Here is a 19,089-nt window from a genome sequence, read left to right as displayed (position 1 = left end):
GTGGCTGTTTCAAGCAAAATGAAAGTAATTGTTGCTGAGAATGTGGAGAAATCTGAACTTTAAGGCATTACTGGTGAGAATGTAGAATACCCACTTGAAAAAAACATTTTGATAGTTTCTCAGAAATAGAAGCATAATATTACTGTATGATCCAGCAATTCTACTTTGTGACTGATACACAAAAGAACTGAAAGCAGCAATTCAGATACTTGTACATCAATATTCATAGCAGCTATTCATAATAGCCAAAAGGCAGAAACAACCTAGAATGTCCATCAACAGATGAATGGATAAACAAAATATGGTATGTAGGTATATTTGACTATACAGCCTTAAAAAAGAATGAAGTTCTAGGGAAAACAGACACCAAAGATGATTGAAAAGAAAAACAATGAAGTTCTGATACATGTGACAGCATGGGTGAACCTTCCAAATGTAACACTAAGTTAAATAAACGTAGTACAAAGGGACATATGATGTGTGATTCCATGTACACACACACACACACACAAATAGGAATGTAAAATAGTGCAGCTAGTTTGGAAAGCAGTTTGGCAGTTTCTTAAAAAGTTACACATACATTCACAATATGACACAATAATTCTTCACTCCTGGAAGAATGAAAGCATATTTGTATGCTCATACAAAGACTTGTATGAGAATGTTCATGCAAAGATACTAGAAAAAAAAATTTGTGGGAAAATGGAATTAAAATATAAGTTTGTTTTGGTGCAAAAAATTTTGGAAATCTTATATAAGGCAATCTTCAAAACGTTCAATGACAGGGCCTGGTGCTATGGCACAGCATGTTGAGCTAACTGCCTGTGATGCCAGCATCCCATGTTGATGCTGGTTTGAGTTCAGGCTGCTCCACTTTTGATGCAGTTCCCTGCTAATGTTCCTGGGAAAGCAGTGGAGGATGGTCCAAGGGCCTGGGCCCCTGCATCTAGGTGGGAGACCTGGAAGAAGCTCCTGGCTTCATCCTGACCCAGCCCTGACCATTGTGGCCATTTGGGGAGTGAATCAGTGGATGGGAGATTCTCTCTCTGCCTTTCAAATAAATAAATCTTTAAAAAAAAGTTTGTGGACACATGTAAAAACTATGTGTGGACATATGTAAAAACTATGCATGGATTTCAAATTTTTCCACATGAAACATCTTTTGATTTTGCTTTTCCATAATTTAAAAAATTTAAAAAAATTATTTGAAAGGCAGAACATCAGAGAGAGAGAAATCTATCTGCTGGGTCACTCCTCAAATGGCTGTAACAGCCAGGGCTGGGCCAGGCTAATGCCAGGTACCAGTAACTTTCCCATATGGGTGGCAGGGACCTAAGTGCTTGGGTCATCTTCCACTGCTTTCTCAAGTTCATCAGCAGGGAGCTGGATCAGGAGCTGTGCTCTGACATGGGATGCTGACCTTGTAAGCAGCAGCTTAACCAACTGCACCACAATGCTGGCCCTGCCATCAGCTTTTTGGCATATCCTTTTAGCAATCCTATTTGTTGCCCCCCAAATGGGAACAATCCCATAGACAAGTAAAATGTGGGGTAGCCATACAATGGGACACCACTCAGCAACAAAACAAAACATTGGTATTTGCTACAACTTAGATGCCCCTGAAAACATGCTCAGTGATAGAAGCTGCATACAAAATACCCCATGTAGTATGATTCTGTTTCATAAAATGTCCAGAAAAGGTAAATCTAGAGACAGAGAGAGATTAGTGGTTACCTGGGGTTGAGGATGGGAACATGGAGCAAGTGCAGCCAGCACAAGGAATCTTTTTTTTTTTAAAGATTTTATTTATTTATTTGAGAGGTAGAGTTACAGGCAGTGTGAGGAAGAGACAGAGAGAAAGGTCTTCCATCCGCTGGTTTACTCCCCAAATTTCCGCAATGGCCGGAACTATGCTGGTCTGAAGCCGGGAGCCAGGATCTTCTTCCTTCCTGGTCTCCCACATGGGTGTAGGGGCCCAAGCACTTGGGCCATCCTCCACTGCTTTTCCAGGCCATAGCAGAGAGCTGGATTGGAAGAGGAGCAGCCAGAACTAGAACTGGTGCCCGTATGGGATGCAGGTGCTGCAGGCAGAGGATTAATCCACTGTGCCACAGCACCAGCCACACAAAGAATCTTGAGAGTCATTGAAATGTTTGTTTTTTTTTTAGATTTGTTTAATTTTATTTGAAAGGCAGAGTTAGAGAGAGGGAGAGATCTTCCATCTACTGGTTTACTCCCCAAATGACTGCAATAGCAGGGGGCTGGGCCAGGCCAAAGCTAGGAGCCTGGAACTCCATCCAGGTCTCCCACATGGGTTCAGGGGCCCAGGGACTTGAGACATCCTGCTGTTTTCCCAGATGCATTAGCAATACTAATGCATTAGTATGGATTGGAAATAGCAGGAGCAGCAGGGACTTGAACTGTTCTGTTGCCCATATGAGATGGTGGTATCACAGATGGTGGCTTACCCTGCTGTGCCACAGCGCTGGCCCCAAGAATGGTCTAAAACTGGATTTTTTAAAGACTTATTTATTTATTTGAAAGTCAGAGTTACACAGAGAGAGAGGAGAGTCAGAGAGAGAGAGAGAGAGAGAGAGAGAGAGAGAGAGAGAGAGAGAGAGAAGTCTTCCATCCAATGATTCACTCCCCAGTTGGCTGTAACTACCGGTGCTGTGCTGATCTGAAGCCAGGAGCCAAGAGCCAGGAGCTTCTTCCAAATCTCCTACGTGGTGCAGGGGCCCAAGGACTTGGGCCATCTTCTGCTTTCCCAGGGCACAGCAGAGAGCTGGACTGGAAGTGGAGCAGCTGAGACTGGAACCGGCGCCCATATGGGACGCCGGTGCTTCAGGCCAGGATGTTAACCCACTGCGCCAGCCCCTAAAACTGGATTCTGAAGATGGTTCTACCACTGGATAAGTTTACTAAAAACTATTGAGAACAGGTAGAATTCTTAAAAATGATGGACTTTTATGGCATGTAAATTATATTTCAATGCAGTTGTTTTAAAAAAATAGTATCTATACATTTATACAACATTGTTGTTAAAGCAAATGATTGAAATCAACTTAAGTAGATGACTGATAAAATACATTCAAGTGGGAGACTGGTGTGGCACAGCAGGTTAAGCTGCACGGGTTTAGTTCAAGTTCTGGCTGTTCCACTTCCTATTCAGCTCCCTGCTAATGCATCTGGGAAAGCAGTGAGGATGGCCCAAGTGCTTGGGCCCTGCACCCACATGGGAGATCTGGGTTAAGTCCAGGCTCCAGGCTTCAGCTTGATCCAGCCTCAACCATTGTGGCATTTGGGGAATGAATTGGTGATTGGAAGATCTCTCTCTCTTGTATCTCCCCACCCCCATCTGCTTTTTTTTTTTTAATTGTTAAAAAAAAAATACTCAAGTTGATTTACATAATGTCACTGTATGTTTGGCAAAGGAGTTCCTTATATACTTACGCGAAACACTCTTCAAGGGAAGAGTGCCAGATGTACAGTATAATACCGTTTGTGTGAAAAATAGAGGATGATAGAATACATACTTGGGAATTCGCTCATATATGCTGAAAAGACCTCCAGAAAGATATCTAAGAAACCAGTTTGCCTCTTTAGAGGGCAACTGGATGGCTGGGGATGGAGGTGGAGGGTTAATATTTAAACCATGTGAACTATGACCTATACCAAAATGAAATAAGAATGAAAGCAAAACAACTATTCAAACAGAGGGGGTTATTTGATCTTTTCCTTTTAAAAACTTTCCCGATAGGTGGCGCTCTCAAAACACCATATTTATTTTTACTTTGAAGAAAGCCGAAATTAACCTTGATGGCCTTGCTTCTCCATTTGTCACCGTGGGGAACCTTGAGTTTGGATTCAAGGCTGAAGCTATCCCTGCTAGGAGCTCTCTAGAATGTATTGCCTTGATTCTGAGAACAGGATGGAAGGGAGAACACCTGGATTGGGAAAAAGAAAATCAAAATTAGTTCAGAAAATCAATTAATACTTTCAGTCCTGTCTTTCTGATTGAAACTTCCAATAAATGTTTTGATCCAGAACTTCTGATTGGTTGATTTATCAGTTAATTGAAAAGTTAGTAATATAGACCAGTGGTTCTTTTTTTTTTTTTTTTTAAGATTTATCTTTATTTATTTGAAAGACAGAGTTACAGAGAGAGGTAGAGTCAGAGAGAGAAGTCTTCCATTCGCTGGTTCACTCTCCAAATGGCTAGAGCTGAACTGATCCAAAGTCAGGAGCCAGGTTTCCCATGTGGGTGCAGGGGCCCAAGGATTTGGGCCATCTTATACTGCTTTCTCAGGTCATAGCAGGGAGCTGGATTGGAAGTGGAGCAGCCGGGACTAGAACCAGCACCCATATGGGATGCCGATGCTTCAGCCCAGGGCGTTAACCTGCTGCACCACAGCGCTGGCCCCAGGCCAATGGTTCTTAAATAAAGGTGACTTTGCCCCCAGGGGGAGTTTGACAATGTTCTGGACTGGTTTTGGTTGTCACACCTGGGGTACTACTGTCGTCTGGTGGACAGAGGCCAGAGATGCTGCTTCAAGTCCTACAATGCACAGGACCATCCTTCATCATGAAGAATTAACTAGAAACCCTAACATAGGTTAAGATTAACACTCAGCACCTCTATGGCTTGAGGTCGTGTTCTGAGAGATTTGCAGCATCCATATTCTCTTAGGCCAGTCAGTACTAGCCCCTGTGATTTCAGAAAAAAGCATCCATAATCCACCCCTCCGCTGCCACATGCACACATGCGCACACACATGCACACATACACATGCACACACACAGTGTGATCCTACTGGCTGTTTGGGGCAGGAAGACAGACTTGGCAGTTGGGAGTGCAGGTGATGCCATGGTACTTCCTCAGGAGTAGTGTTGAAGAGCCCACCTGCCATGTCCTGAGCTCAGTGCTTCCTCAAGTTGTTTCCTTGAAGATGGCTGTACTGGTCATCTTCCCGATCCTTGAGGGGCTGAAAGGGACAGTACAGTCAATAGCTCCTGTTTTTCCATCGCCTATTCATTAATTTGATGCATAGTCATGGAAAGCTTTTTATATGCGAGGCACTGGAGTGTGTGTTTTGCAGCCCTAGAGGTGGGAGCAGGACAAGAACATGGAGGCTTTGCATAGCATTGCTTTTGGGTTCCTCCCAGTGTGCGCTCCCCCTTTTCCTCACTAGGTCCTGACCTCTGCCTCTCACAGTCCTTTTCATTTCATTTGTTCTACCTAAAGGACTAACCATCCCAGCTTCCGGTATGCTCTCTATAGTATCTTCTCTCTATAGTGGCTTCCAAGTAGTGTGTCCCCCAATCCCAGAGTTTTATATCCGCTAATTGTAGCCAGGCCTCTTTCTTGTCTCATTCTCTTACCTGGTAGAGCTGGTCATTGGGCAACAGAGTCTGCTTATCTGAAGCTGAACAACAACAAAAAAATAGACAAAATAACACATACACAAGAGAGAATGGATAATATGTTGGGTTATATTTACACTAAACAATACTAATAGCGATAAGAATCATCTCCACACAAGAATATGGATAAATCTAACACGCATGTTGATGAGCAAAATAAGCTGTATTGCAAGAATGCTCACTACAGGAATCCACACACATCAAAAAAAGAAACAGGCGAAATGAATTCCTGTTGTTAGAAGCCAGGAGAGTGTTTAGTCCTGGGGATGGGTGGTGGCTGGAAGTGAGCAGGAGAGGGGTCCACAGGGTGCTGACAATAGTCTGTTTCTGAACCTAGTACTGAATACATGAATGCATTTGCTTTGCTAAATTGTTTTTTTTGAACTGTGTGCTTGTGATTCACCTTTCTGTATATGGAATTTATGTAGAGTTTTTTAAAAGTGTGGGGACACTTGGACATTGAGATCAGTAAATAAGCCGTGACCAAGTTGTGCTTTTTTTCCCGCCCCGTAGAAGCAGAGCCTTACCTAGCCATGCACCTGCCAACTCAGTCTCTTCTACTGGGACTATTTTGGTAGAAAGGAAGCTGAGGGGCTCAGATGGTCCCATCTGTTATCTAGAAATATTTTTATTTTTACCCCTTGACTGGCGAACTCCATCTTGTCCTGCAATGAAGTAGACTCCAACAGCAAGGAAGAAAATGCTGATGATTTCAGTGAAGACAAAGCCGGAAACAGTGGCTGCATTTAACTCAATGCAGTTCTGACACACTGTGGGAAAAGGAGAAATATGCCTCCTTCAGGGTGCGAAGGTTGTTTTTCCTAGACCCTTTTCTCCTGCCTACCAGCAATAATACCACTGTCTAAGGCAGCAGCTTCCTCCTTCTGTGGGTGGTGTGGCAAGAGCAGATTGTGGGAGCAAGAACTCAATACTTCTGGATGTTCCTCCACCCCCAGGTGTCCCTGGGAAGCCCATGTGGTCTTATTATTAGGGAACATATGTAATTAAAGGAAGACCAGCTTCCCTCCTCCAGGCTCAACTGCCCTCCACTCCATTCTTAATGCTGCCCAGCTTGTAATTTCCTCTGTCTCACTTTCCCCCAATTCAATTCACAGGAGTTGCAGAACTGCTCCAATCCATGGGGCCCACCCAAAGGTAACCAAGGCTTTATAGGACTGGCTATGCTTTTTCAAGAAGCTGTCTTGTCATATTAAAAGGGGAGGGGGCAAGCTGAGATTAAGAAAGTTGGCTAGGGGCTGGCACTGTGGCATAGCGGGTAAAGCTGCTGTCTGCAGTATTGGCATCCCAAATGGCTGCCGGTTCGAGACCCGGCTGCTCCACTTTCGATCCAGCTCTCTGCTATAGCCTGGGAAAGCAGTGGAAGATGGCCCAAGTCCTTGGACCCCTGCATCCACATGGGAGACCCAGAGGAAGCTCCTGGCTCCTGACTTTGGATTGGTGCAGCTCTGGCTGTTGAGGCCAATTGAGGAGTGAACCAATGGATGGAAGACCTCTCTCTCTCTCTCTCTGCCTCTCCTACTCTTTCTGTGTAACTCTTGACTTTCAAATAAATAAATAAATCTTTAAAAAGAGAGAGAGAGCTGGCTAACATACCACTGTTCAGCACCTATCCCCCCCTTCACCTGGGGCAGAAAGCCCACCCAGCACAGCAGATACTGCTTCATTTCACAACAGCAGACCAAAGGAGATTACATACTTCTGAAATACACGTGGAGTGATTCCGAACTTTTCGTTGCTCCTTTACACGAATATATTCCTTGAGGGTCTTTGGTACTACTTCCCAGGTTCCACTTATTTCCACTTACATTTCGGAACTTCACTTCCTGCCCATCTTTTAACCACTTGATATTTTTGTCTGGCAATTTACAAGTCAGAAGCACTGAGCCATCATCTCGATTGTCATCCACTTCTATCATAAGATTTTCTGAAAAAGGAAAAGCCAGAGTTCAGTTATAGATGCTACCTCTGAAATTCTCCCTGCCCCCAGGAGCCAAGAGAAGACACTAGAGTACATGGGGATCTTGCTGGCGCTCCAGGCTCTATTCAGCAGTGCTTGGGAGGGGGTGATTCTGCACTTCTAACGTGCTCTCAGGTGATGCCAATGCTGCTGGTCCAGGGGTCCCAACTTGCAGAAGTGCCTTGCTGCTAGGGTTTTGTTTCTCCTGCAAGGACGAGGCAGTTAAGGCCACTGCTTTGATTGACAATGGGAACACCACCTATCATCCCTACTTTTCTAAACTGTTCTGGTAGCACTACTGTTATAGGAAGTTGTATTTCTATGAATATCCTCAGAGCTTGAGGATTCAAATCAGCCATTTCCCTTACCTTTTTTAATCTGGGCCATAGTACCTGTAGAGACAGAAGAAAGAGGGTCAGCTGGGCATGGAGTTGTTCAGATGCCTGGAAGGGCCCTCATGGTCATTTGAGACCAAGGTCAGGAGAGCTCTTAGTCCTTGGGCAGATAGTCTCTGTATCTACTTCCTTGGATCATAGCCTAAGAGGAATTTTGTGTGATAACAAAGGCGCTGTTTGGCCTCTCTCCTAACATCCTGGGAGGAAGTTTCTAAGCCCTTGGAATTTCATGAGTGATAGCAGCACCTTTGTTAAGGATGGTGGACCCTGGGACCCCACCTGAGTTTGTGCTAAGGAGGTGACTCAAGATGAGGCTGGTCAAGACCAACCATGTAGTTAGAGGATCAGGGATTTGAAGCCAGTGATATCAGTCCTGAGAGTGGGGTGGGGAGGAAGAAGCTCGAGATCGGGTGCAATCAAGTGGCCAACCATCCAATCAATCATGCCAATGTAAGGATACTTCATAAAAACCTTGGTTGGTGGACACATTAAGGTGCCGGGATGGCTCCCAGACCTTGCTTCATGGGTCTCTTCATTTGGCTGGACCCGATTTCATTTATTAAAAAATTTATTTATTTTGAAAGTCAGAGTTAGAGACAGACACAGAGAGAGATCACATGTGAGAGATCTTCCATCTGCTGATTCACTTCGCAGATAGCTACAAAGGCCCAGTACTGGGCCAGGCCAAAGCCAGGAGGTGGGGCTTCTTCTGGGTCTCCAGTGTGGGTGGCAGGGCCAAAAACATTTGGGCCATCTTCCGCTGCTTTTCCCAGGCCATTAGCAGGGGGCTGGATCAAAAGTGGAACAGCCAGGACATGAACCAGTGCCCATGTGGGATGCCAGCATTGCAGGCAGCGGCTTTATCCACTATGCCACAATGCCAACCCCCAGATTTTATTTTTTATAGTAAAACTGTGATAGTAGATAAAGTGCTTTCCTGAGTTCTTTGAGTCATTCTAGTGAATTATCAAACATGAGAGGGTTATGGGAACCCTCTGGATTTGTGGCCAGTTTGTCAGAAGTATGAACAGTCTAGAAATGCCTGCTCTTGTGCCTGGCATTTAAAGTGAGGGCAATCTTTTGGGGGCCATCCCTGGCCTGGTGGGGTCTGACACAACTCTGAGGGGTTCAATTTTCAGAACTGTATTGCAGTATACATACTGGTATTGCCCATATGGTCCAGAAAGGTCTGCTCCTTTAGCAGTCGAGGCCCTGGCTAGGAGTGAGTGTACTCTAGCTAAAGTCTTCTAAACTTTTTGAAATCACTCTTTTGAGGGGCTAGCATTTTAGCACAGTGGGTTAAGCTGCTGCTTATAATGCTAGCATCCCATATTGGAGTGACAATTTGATTCTCTGCTGCTCTGCTTCTGATCCAACTTCCTGCTAATGCGCTTGTGAAAGCAGTGGAAGATGGACCAAGTGTTTTGGCTCCTGTCACCCATATGGGAAACCAGGATGGAGTTCCTGGCTCTTGGCTTCAGTGCAGGCAAGAACTGACTGTCATGGTCATTTGTGAGGTGAACCAACAGATGGAATATTTCTCTATTAAATAATATTTTGTGGAATATTCCTCTCATGAGTCATTATTTACTGTCTTCCAGGATGCACCAGAAGGAAGCTGAATCAGAAGCAGAGGAGGCAGAGTTCCAATTGGCACTCTGATATGGGATGTTGGAGTCCCAAGTGGCAGCTTAGCCCTCTCTGTTACAATGTCTAAAAGCCTATTAGAGATGAGTTATTTCCAAAATCTCCATCCCTGGTGATCCATTTCTGGTAGAAACCCAGGATGTCCCAGGGAAAGCTAGCTATTCAATTAGCTCTCAAATCTGTCTCCAAACTTGTAGTAGTAGAGTTGCATGGTAGAAATACTACAGGACCTAGCACTGCAATTCAGTACAGTTGGATTCAGTCCACACATTCACGGGGCCCTGTTGTGACCTGCTATGATCAAGCATTGTGGGATAAAAGGGTGGTGATGTGAAGAGCGAGGTGCTGCTTCCAAAGGGTTTGTGACAAAGTGGACCTTGAGGAAGAGTAGAGACTCACCAGACACGCAGTCATTCTAAGCAGAAAGAATAGCCAAGCAAAGAGACGCACTTGGAAAAGGACAAAGAGGTGGTGTGGCTAGAGGCCGAGTGTGTGGTAGGAGAGGTAGGCATGAGTCAAAGGGTGCTGCAAATAGTTGGAAGGAGTTAACTGACTCAGAACTTGTGCAAGGCTAAGCTTTCATGAATGGTACCCAGCACAGCACCCGGAACATGGTAGGAGCTTTATGTTTGTTGAATGAATGCATGAGCAAAGAAATGAGTGAGTGGGGGAGAAAAGTCAAGCTAACAGTTAAAACAGATTTCTTGCTAGCCCTTTTCTCTGACCACCTGGCTGCCAGGGGAGGGTACAGAGACTCTTCCTCCGAACTTTCCATAAGAAAGGAAATCTAGGGGCCAGCACTGTGGCATAGCAGGTAAAGCCACCGCTTGCAGTGCTGCCATCCCATATGGGTGCTGGTTTGAGTCCCGGCTGCTCCACTTCCAATCCAGCTCTCTGCTATGGCCTGGGAAAGCAGTAGAAGATGGCCCAAATGCTTGGGCCCCTGCATCTGCATGGGGCACCTAGAAGAAGCTCCCAGATCCTGGCTTCAGATCCACCCAGCTATGGCCATTGCAGCCATCTGGGGAGTGAACCAGTGGATGGAAGACATCTCTCTCTCTCTCTCTCTCTCTCCCTCCCTCTTTACCTCTGTCTCTCTGTAACTCTGCCTTTCAAATAAATAAATAAGTCTTTTAAAAAAGAAAACAAAATGATATGGCAAAAAAGGACCCATACTTTATTTAAAAAAAAAAAAAAGAGGAAATCAAATTGCTCAGTGACATCTAATTTTGCTTACCTGAGTGCAACTCCCTCGTAGGACTGAGATCTCTTCTAGTGGAGTTTCTGGGTTAACTGGTGTGAGAACTGAGCCCAGAGGGTCACACAATGCAGTGGTGGCTGAGCTGAGGCTGGAGCCCTGAGTCTCTGTTCCTCGGCCCAATGCTCTTTCCACTACTCCAGCTGCCCCACCCAGCATCCGGCATTGCCCCCCACTGGCTCTCCTTCCCTCTTTTCTCAGAAATAATTCTAGGGCCAGCGCTGTGGTGTAGCCCGTTAAGCTACTGCCTGCAGGGCCGGCATCCCATATGAGCACCAGTTTGAGTCCTGGCTGCTCCACATTTGATCCAGTTCCCTTCTGATGAGCTGGGGACGCAGTGGAAGATGACCCAAATGCTTGGGCCCCTGCACCCATGTGGGAGACCTGGATGAAACTCCTGGATCCTGGCTTTGGTCTGGCCAAGCCCTGGCTGTGCTGGCAATAGGGGAGTGAACCAATGGATGGAAGACTTTTCTCTCTCTCCCTCCCTATAACTCTTTCAAATAAATATTTTTTTCTAAAAAAAAAAAAAAAAAGAAAGAAAGAATTCTAAATGCTCATTGCCTCCTTCAGGTCTCCTACTCGGCCATCAGCCAGCTGTGTTTCAGGAAGTAGCATTGCCTCCGGTCCATCTTTATAAGAACGTGGATGCTTTCTTCTACAGCTCTTTCTCCCTTAGCTGACTTTCCCCCGCTTAGACTCAGAGGGTATAATTATCACCCTCCCTTCTCTACCCTTGGCTCTGCTCTCAACTCCAACATCAGCTCCAGGAGCTTGCTCCTCACTCTCTTCTCTTAGTCTAGAAATGTGCTCAAGTTTTCCTCCCTCTCAAAAACACTCTCCGCAGACTCTACTTCCCCCTTCACCTACCACCGCATCTCTTCTCCCTTCCCATCCAGTTTTTCTAAAGAACAGTCTGCACTTGCTGCTCTTCAACACCTGACCTGCACCTGCTGCTCATTTTCCGTTTGACTCCCATTCACACTCCTGCCAAAATTGTTCTAAATTACCCATGCCCTTTATTTTGCCAAATCCTACAGATTTAACTTTTCTATATATTCTTGTATTAGTAGACTCTCTTTGACATTTCAAGTTATTTTTAAAATTTACTTTATTTATTTTAAAGTCAGAGTTACAGAGAGAGTAGAAGGGAGAGAGAGAGACAGATCTTCCATTCTTTGGCTCTCTCCTCAAATGGTCATAACAGCCAGGGCTGGGCCAGGCTGAAGCCAGGAGCCAAGTGCTTCATCCAGGTATCCACATCAATGCAGGAACCCAAGCATGTAGACCATCTTCCACTGCTTTCTCAGGTGCATTAGCAGGGAGTGGGATCAGAAGTGGAGCAGCTGGGACAAGAACCAGCACTCAGCTGGGATGCTGGCATTGCAGGTAGTAGCTTAAACTGCTGTGCCACAATGCCAGCCCTTTTGTCATTCTTTTATCACTCTCCAGAGATTCTATCCTCCTCCCAACTGCTCGTTAAAAGTTGGAAACCTAGGGCAGGTATTTGGCCCAAGGGTTAATGTCCCACATTCGAGTGCTGGTGTTTGACATCAGTCTCTCACTCCTACCTCCAGCTTTCTGATAACGTGGGACCTGGGAGGCAGCAATGATGCCTCACATAATTGGGTCCTACCACCCTTGTGGGAGATGTGGGTTGAGTTCTCAGCTCCTGGTTTCTGCCTGGCCCAGCCCCAGCCATTATAGACATTTTAGAAAAGATTTGTTTGTTTGCTGGTTTTAAAGGGAGGGAGGGAGGGAAAAGGGGAGAGAGAGGTACAGAGGAGGACAGGGGGGAGAGAGGGGGAGAGAGGGGGAGAGAGGGGGAGAGAGAGATCAATCTTCCATCTGCTGATTCACTCCCTAAATGGCTGCAATAGCCAGATCTGGATCATGCTGAAACCAAGAGCCAGAAACCAGGAATTCCAGGCTGGTTTCCCACCCAGGTGGCAGGGACTCAAGTATTTGAGTCATTATCTGCTGCCTTCCCAGGCACATTAGCAGGAAGCTGGATCCGAAGTGGAACAGCCAGGACTTGAACCAGCGTTCCCATATTGGATACATAGGGTGGCTTGACCGGCTGTCCCCAGTGTTGGCATTTGCAAAGTGAATCAGCTGGTGGGAGCACTCCCTTCTTGTCTGTCACTTCTCAAAAAACAAACAAACAAACAGGAAGAAAACAAGTTGGAGTCCTCACAGTTCCACTCCCAGCCCCATCTTCCTCACATCTCACGCAGTGTTTGTGGTATTTCATCAACTTCATGAGTTCAGTTTCCCCCAGCAGGTCCAGACTCCAGACCCCAACCCACTCCATCTACTTCCCGTTGGATATGTCCAATTGAGTATTCACACTGGCACCTTATAGTGTGCCCTACACTCAGTCCGGCGACGTTGAAACTTGGCTCTTCAATTAGACAGTGAGCTTGTCCGAGCAGCAGCTTTTTATACATCTTTACGTGCCCCTGGCCACACGTTGGGATCTCACCCATATTTGCTGACCAGTTGACCAACTGAGCAAGTGAGCAGATGAGTGCTTCTGAGGCCTACTGCCGACCCCAGCCCTGGGAGAGGGAACACACACCTGCTCCTCTCAGTTTCCCGACTCCGTGCCCTTTTGGGCTACATCAAAACCTAAGATGGCGGCAGCAGGGTCCTCTCTCTGATTCAAGTCCCCTGTTTTGATCTCTTAGACAAAAGGATCGTATCTCCCCTCTGAGACACTGCTTCTGCTTTCTCTGGCACAGAACAGTCAGAGGCTTCATTTTTGCCCTTGCTTCCTTGAACCCTGAGATGACAATTGAGGCGGGCTCAAGGCTGGATCTCCATGTTGCTGTCTCTGTGATGGCCTCTACCCTATTGCCCTTCCCCGGCTGCCAAGCCCCTAGAAGGCCCTTACCTTGAAGGAGAAAGACAGTCAGGATGAGGCCAGCCAGACCCTTCTGCTGCTCCATGTCCGTCTCCCTCCTGCTGTTGAAGCGTGGCGCAGCCCTAGCCGCCAGCCAGCCTGTGCAGCAGCTAGGAAGGCTCCACCCAGCCCACTGCGGGCTGCGGCCTCTGCGAGAAGGCAAGGGCCCGGGGCCTCCACCCTCTGGCCCCAGCGTGGGCAGCCAGGGCTTCAGCTGGGCTGCAGGTGCAGATGTCTCTTGCTTTTCCGTTTAGGAGGGCAGGTGGAGGTGGTGGGGAGGAAGTGGGAGAGTGCTGGATTCCCACACAGAGATTCTGCTTGCACAGCCCGCTGCTTTGATGCTGGGAGGGTGGTGGTCCTGGGCTGCTTTGTTCATGAGGAAGATCAACGTCCCTGCCACCTGTTGCTGCTTATTGCTGATTGTTGCTGCCTGAATTAATGAACTTAGGCAAGATCCAGGTGCTTGGGGCTGGAGCTCTGAATGAAACCTGCCTGAGTCCAGGTTTTCATCCAAGAGTTTTTAAAAAAACAGATTTATTTATTTTAAAGGCATCCATTGATTTACTACCCAAGTGGCTGCAACAGCTGGGGCTGGGCCAAGCCAAAGCGAGGAGCCAGGAACTCCATTTGGATCTCCCACATGGGTGGCAGGGACCCAAGTACTTGGACCATCTTCTGCTGCCTTTCCCAGGAGCACCAGCAGGAAGCTGGATAAGAAGCTGAGCAACTGAGACTCCAAGCAGCGCTCCAGTATGAGATCCTATTGCACCACAATACCAGCCTCTCATCCAGGAACTTTTTCAAAGTTCTTTTGAGGTCATCAAAGAGGTATCCATCTGGGAAGGAGTAGGTGGGACAGTTCCCACAAGACAGACCAGTAGTGCATGTCCAGGGGCCAGGGCAGGACTGAGTCTTCAGGATCTTACGCTCCCATGCTCTCAGCACACCAGTTAGCAAGGCCACAAGAACCTGCAGCGACTTCTTGCTATGCTGCAGGCACAGAGATGGTGACGAGCAGGACAGACATGGTTCTGTGCTCAGGGATATCGCAGTCCAACGACAGCAGCATGGAGAGTTTGGGATCTGCACAGGTCCTTGGGGAAGAAGTCCACGCTTTTCAGGGAGGCTCAATTCTGCTTGTAAATAACATATTTTTCTTTGTTTATTTATTTATTTGTTTGAAAGGCAGAGCAAAAGCAAGCAAGTGAGCAAGTGAGAGATCTTCCATCTGTTGGTTAACTCCCCGAAACGCCCACAATGGCAGCACTGGCCCAGGATCAAAGCCAGGATCCAGCAGCTCCATCCAGGTTTCCCATGTGGTTGGCCGGGGCCCAGGAACTTGGGCCATTATCTATGACTTCCCAGGATGTATTAGCAGGAAGTTACATCAGAAGTGGAGAGGCTGGAGCTCAAACCAGGCATTCCAATATGGGATGTGGGTATCCCAAGTGGTGGCTTAACCTGCCACAATGCCTGCCCCAATGATATGTTGTTAATAATAACTACCTCTTATTGGGCACATACGCTGTGTCAGAAGCCATGCAAATAATTTGTTCAAATCCTATTAATACTGGGTGAGTGAAGTTTTGAAGAATTCCCTGACTGGCCCAGGACTCTTGGGAAGGCAGTATTGGGGCAAGTATTGAAGTCTGCGGGTGGAGACGGGAGGGCACTAATGCCTGGCTTGCTCTGACCAGAAGCTGCTTGATTTGGCATCTCAGGTGGCCCGGTCAAGGGTCCTGAGAAAGACCAGGAGCAGGAGGCACCCAGCTTTATGCAACAGGCCCACTGCTTCCTTCAGCAAGGTGGGGAGGTGGCAGTTTTTCAGTGGTGAGTAAATGCCACGTTGTCAGTAGACACCTGGAAGTCCTCGCTGAAGATCCCAAATCCCTGTCACTTCCTGGAAGTCCAGGCAAGCTTGTCCACATTCTCTGTTCTCCCTTCTTTCCCCTCCCCACCAGGCCCCCTGATCGGAGAGAGCAGTTTGCACCTGCTTCCTTCCTAGCCCTGATGACAGCCCCGATCCCTGTGGCAGACAGCAGAGAGGCAGGCGTCTTCTAGTTCCTCCCCCACTCTCAGTCTCCGTCAGTCAGCTGGGGAGGGCAGCTCTCACTCTGGCTGATGGTTCCGTGACCTGGCTCTCTCTACTGGATGAATTCCCCCAGAAGATGGAACACGGCGGGCTTCTGGCTGGCTTCATACTGGTTATCCTTCTTCCTCAAGGTACAAGAGGCTTCTGCAGGGCAGGGACTGAGAGGGACAGTACCATGGGAAGGTGGTTCTCATCTCTGGCTGCAATTCACCCGGCACCCCAGGGTGTCAGGAGGGCAAGGCTGGGTGGAGCACACGGGTGGGGAAACAGCCATTTGTCTTTGACCGACTCTGGCTAGGAACATGTATTGACTTTGGTGTCTCTCTAAGACCATAAGCCAGGGAGCTCTAGGAAATGATTCAGTGTATGTGTATGCCTGAGCCAAGGGCTGCTTAGAGGAGCAGAGTTGTGTGCACTGCTCTGTCTAGGGCACACGGACTCTGGGTTGGGACTCCTGGCCATTGAGGCTATCATTGTGTTACCACATGGAGCCAGGAACCAGCACTCACAAATGTTTTAAAAGAAAAATGAACTTTAGGTCGATCAGGAGGGGAAGGGTATGTTATTGCATACTCAGTAGGATGCCAAGTCATCCCAGTTTGCCTGCTTTTAAAACTGGAAGTCCTGGGGCCAGCACTATGGCATAGTGGGTAAAGCCACCACCTGTAGTGCCAGCATCCCATATGGGTGCGGTTGGAGTCCCAACTGCTCCACTTCTGATCCACGGCTCTGGCCTGGCAGAGCAGTAGAAGACGGCCCAAATCTTTGGGTGCCTGCACCCACATGGGAGACCCGAAAGAAGCTCCTGTCTCCTGGCTTCAGATCAGCGCAGCTCTGGCCGTTGTAGCCATCTGGGGAGTAGACCAACAAATGGAAGATCTCTCTCTCTCTCTGCCTCTGCCTCTCGGTATCTCTGCCTTTCAAATAAATAAATAAATCTTAAAAAAAAAAGTCAGAGTCACAGGGAGAGAGATCTTTCATCTGTGGCTCACTCCCCAGATGGCCACAATGGCCAGTGCTGGGCCAGGCTGATGCTAGGAGTCAGGATCTTTATCCGGGTCTCTCACATGGATGACTAGGGTCCAAACACTTGGGCCAATCCTCTGTTGATTTCCCTCAGCCATTGGCAGAGAGCTGGATTGGAAGTGGAGCAGCAGGGACACAAACCAACACCCAGATGGGCTGCCGGCATCACAGGAGGCAGCATTACCTGTTATGCCACAGCACCGCTCCTCCTCCCACTTCTAATCAGTGGTCTGAACTCAGTTCCAAGAAGGTTCTTGGGTCAAGCCAGCTCCATGGCTCTTTCTTTTGCCCCAAATCCCTCAAGACCTGTCATTTCCTTGCTCTGCAGCCTTGGGTCCTCCCTGGTCCCAGCAGTTCATGGCGAGCTTCCCAAAGCCTTTCTCTTGTGACTTCTGTCCCTCTCACTGGAGCCAAAAGCTGTCCTGGACTGGGAAAGCGGTCCTTAAGTATGAGCCTGAACAGGACAAGGGGTTCAGTGCGGCCACAGAGCTTCTTCAGCTGTTGTATTTCTTCCCTTAGTGAGCCCCGACTGCATACCCATTGAGGAGCTGGAAGACAGTGTGTTTTTGAGTTGCAATACCAGCATCAAGTGGATAGAGGGAACAGAGGGAATACTGTTAGCAGACAATATGACACTGAACTTGGGAAAACGCATCTTGGATCCATGAGGAAAGTATTCGTGTGAAACAGCAGGTGATTCGGCCAAAAAAGTCCCCGAGCTGCAAGTCTATTATCGAAGTACGTGCCTTCGGGACCCTTGGGTTGGAAAGGAAGGGGCCTCTGGGTGTGATGCTTTCTGGCTGGAGTGGGCTGTGGTGAATCAATCCTATTTGTGAACTGGGGTCCCTCTTGTAACAGTACTATCTGGATTTGGGGGGCCTCAGAGTGGGAGAGAGAGCAGCAGGGATCTTGTTTGGGACACAGGATGGACCCACCACCTTGTTTAAGGTCCCACAAAGCTAAGGTGATTTCTTGGCTCTGCTCTGGGAACCCTGGGGTTGAAGTGCAGAGACAGCGGCAGCGAGGCCATCAGCAGGCCTTTGTCCCGAGTTCTTACCGAAGCTTGGATCTGGGCATGAGAGATCCTAGGGCTGCCCTGGGAAGCAGAGATGATTGCCTGGCCTTGAAGACCCTCTCCATCGCCTCCCTCCCTGCTTCCCCCACAGTGTGCCAGAACTGTGTGGAGCTGGACTCGGCCACCCTGGCTGGCATCGTCATCACTGATATCATTGCCACTCTGCTCCTCGCTTTGGGAGTCTACTGCTTTTCTGGACATGAGACTGGAAGGCTCTCTGGGGGTTAGTGGAGGGGCAGTGTGTGTGTGTATGTGTGTGTGTGCACATGAATGCATACCAATGAGTTTACTCATCAGCCAAGGAATGGGGCTGGTGGGAAGCTCAATCTCATCTGGGAGTCACTTTTGCAATCCCCTGAAGACTCCTACAACTGGTTGTTGAAAAAACACAAGCCAGAATTGCTCCTGTGGGTTTCCCTGAGCTGGGGGCTGTGATCAGCTGCAGGCCCCCTGCACTGTACAGGGGGCCTGCTGTCCCCACCTCCCAGGCCCTTGGTGACTATGTCCCCTGCTTCTTCCAGCTGCAGACATTCAAGTTCTGTTGAGGAACGACCAGCTCTATCAGGTGAGCCCTGGGCCTGGAGGGGGGGTCGGAGGCAGACCTGGGAGGAGGGTGAGTGGGGAAGGGCAGGCTGACACCAGGTGTGTTGGGTGCACGTGGGAAGGGTCCTGTAGGGGCTTCATTTCCAGGGGTGTCTGGAGAGGTCAGCCTTGGCTCTCCCCAGGAGGGTTTTGACCCTGCCTCTGTGTCTCCCCCTCTTATCTCTTAGACCCTCCAAGATCGGGATGATGCTCAGTACAGCCACATTGGAGGCAACTGGGCTCGGAACACGTGAACACGAGATTGGGGCTTCTGAAGACATCATTTATCAACATTTTCCTCATCGCTCAGCCAATAAAATGTCCTCTTTCACACAGCAAGTGCCTGGCCTTTTTTTTTTTTTTTTTTAAGCTTTATTTATTTGAGAAACAGTGAGAGGTCTTCCATCCGCTGGTTCACTCCCCAAATGGCTGCAATGGCAGGAGCTGTGCTGATCCAAAGCCAGGAGCCAGGAGCTTCTTTCAGGTCTCCCAAGCGAATGCAGGGGCCCAAACACTTGGGCCATCTTCCACTGCTTTCCCAGGCCACAGCAGAGAGCTGGATTGGAAGTGGGGCAGCCAGGACATGAACAGCACCCATATGGGATGCTGGCACTGCAGGCGGAGGCTTAGCCCACTACACCACAGCACTGGCCCCTGTCCTGACTTGGCTGGGGCCTTGCCCCTCTGAGTCCCTGTGTCCTTCCTTT

General features: G+C 48.1%; 1 protein-coding gene and 1 pseudogene across 4 annotated transcripts; one reads left to right on the top strand and one right to left on the bottom strand.

Annotated features, from left to right (window-relative positions):
* Positions 1 to 2,513: 2,513 nt before the first annotated feature.
* On the bottom strand, positions 2,514 to 13,850 carry LOC100355340 (T-cell surface glycoprotein CD3 gamma chain). Of its 4 annotated transcripts, none has more exons than XM_002722697.5 (7): positions 13,599 to 13,850; positions 7,771 to 7,794; positions 7,142 to 7,369; positions 6,063 to 6,194; positions 5,383 to 5,426; positions 4,904 to 4,985; positions 2,514 to 3,947 (listed from the first exon to the last, which is right to left on the bottom strand). In XM_002722697.5, the coding sequence occupies exons 1-6, from the start codon at positions 13,651 to 13,653 to the stop codon at positions 4,920 to 4,922; spliced, it is 549 nt and encodes a 182-aa protein (XP_002722743.1). In that variant the 5' UTR covers positions 13,654 to 13,850; the 3' UTR covers positions 2,514 to 3,947; positions 4,904 to 4,919. The 4 variants fall into 4 exon arrangements, with proteins under 4 accessions (XP_002722743.1, XP_017194159.1, XP_008248667.1 ...); XM_008250445.4 differs by lacking the exon at positions 2,514 to 3,947 and adding an exon at positions 4,108 to 4,323 and having other exon boundaries at positions 13,599 to 13,837; XM_017338670.3 differs by lacking the exon at positions 7,771 to 7,794 and having other exon boundaries at positions 13,599 to 13,792.
* A 1,814-nt stretch (positions 13,851 to 15,664) lies between these two features.
* Positions 15,665 to 18,715, top strand: LOC100355748 (T-cell surface glycoprotein CD3 delta chain-like; annotated as a pseudogene).
* Positions 18,716 to 19,089: the final 374 nt, after the last annotated feature.

Source organism: Oryctolagus cuniculus, chromosome 1, assembly GCF_964237555.1.
Source record: "Oryctolagus cuniculus chromosome 1, mOryCun1.1, whole genome shotgun sequence".
In the NCBI taxonomy this organism is placed as follows: domain Eukaryota; kingdom Metazoa; phylum Chordata; class Mammalia; order Lagomorpha; family Leporidae; genus Oryctolagus; species Oryctolagus cuniculus.
The sequence above is the reverse complement of the archived record's forward strand: the minus strand, read 5'-3'. Positions and strand labels throughout refer to the sequence as shown.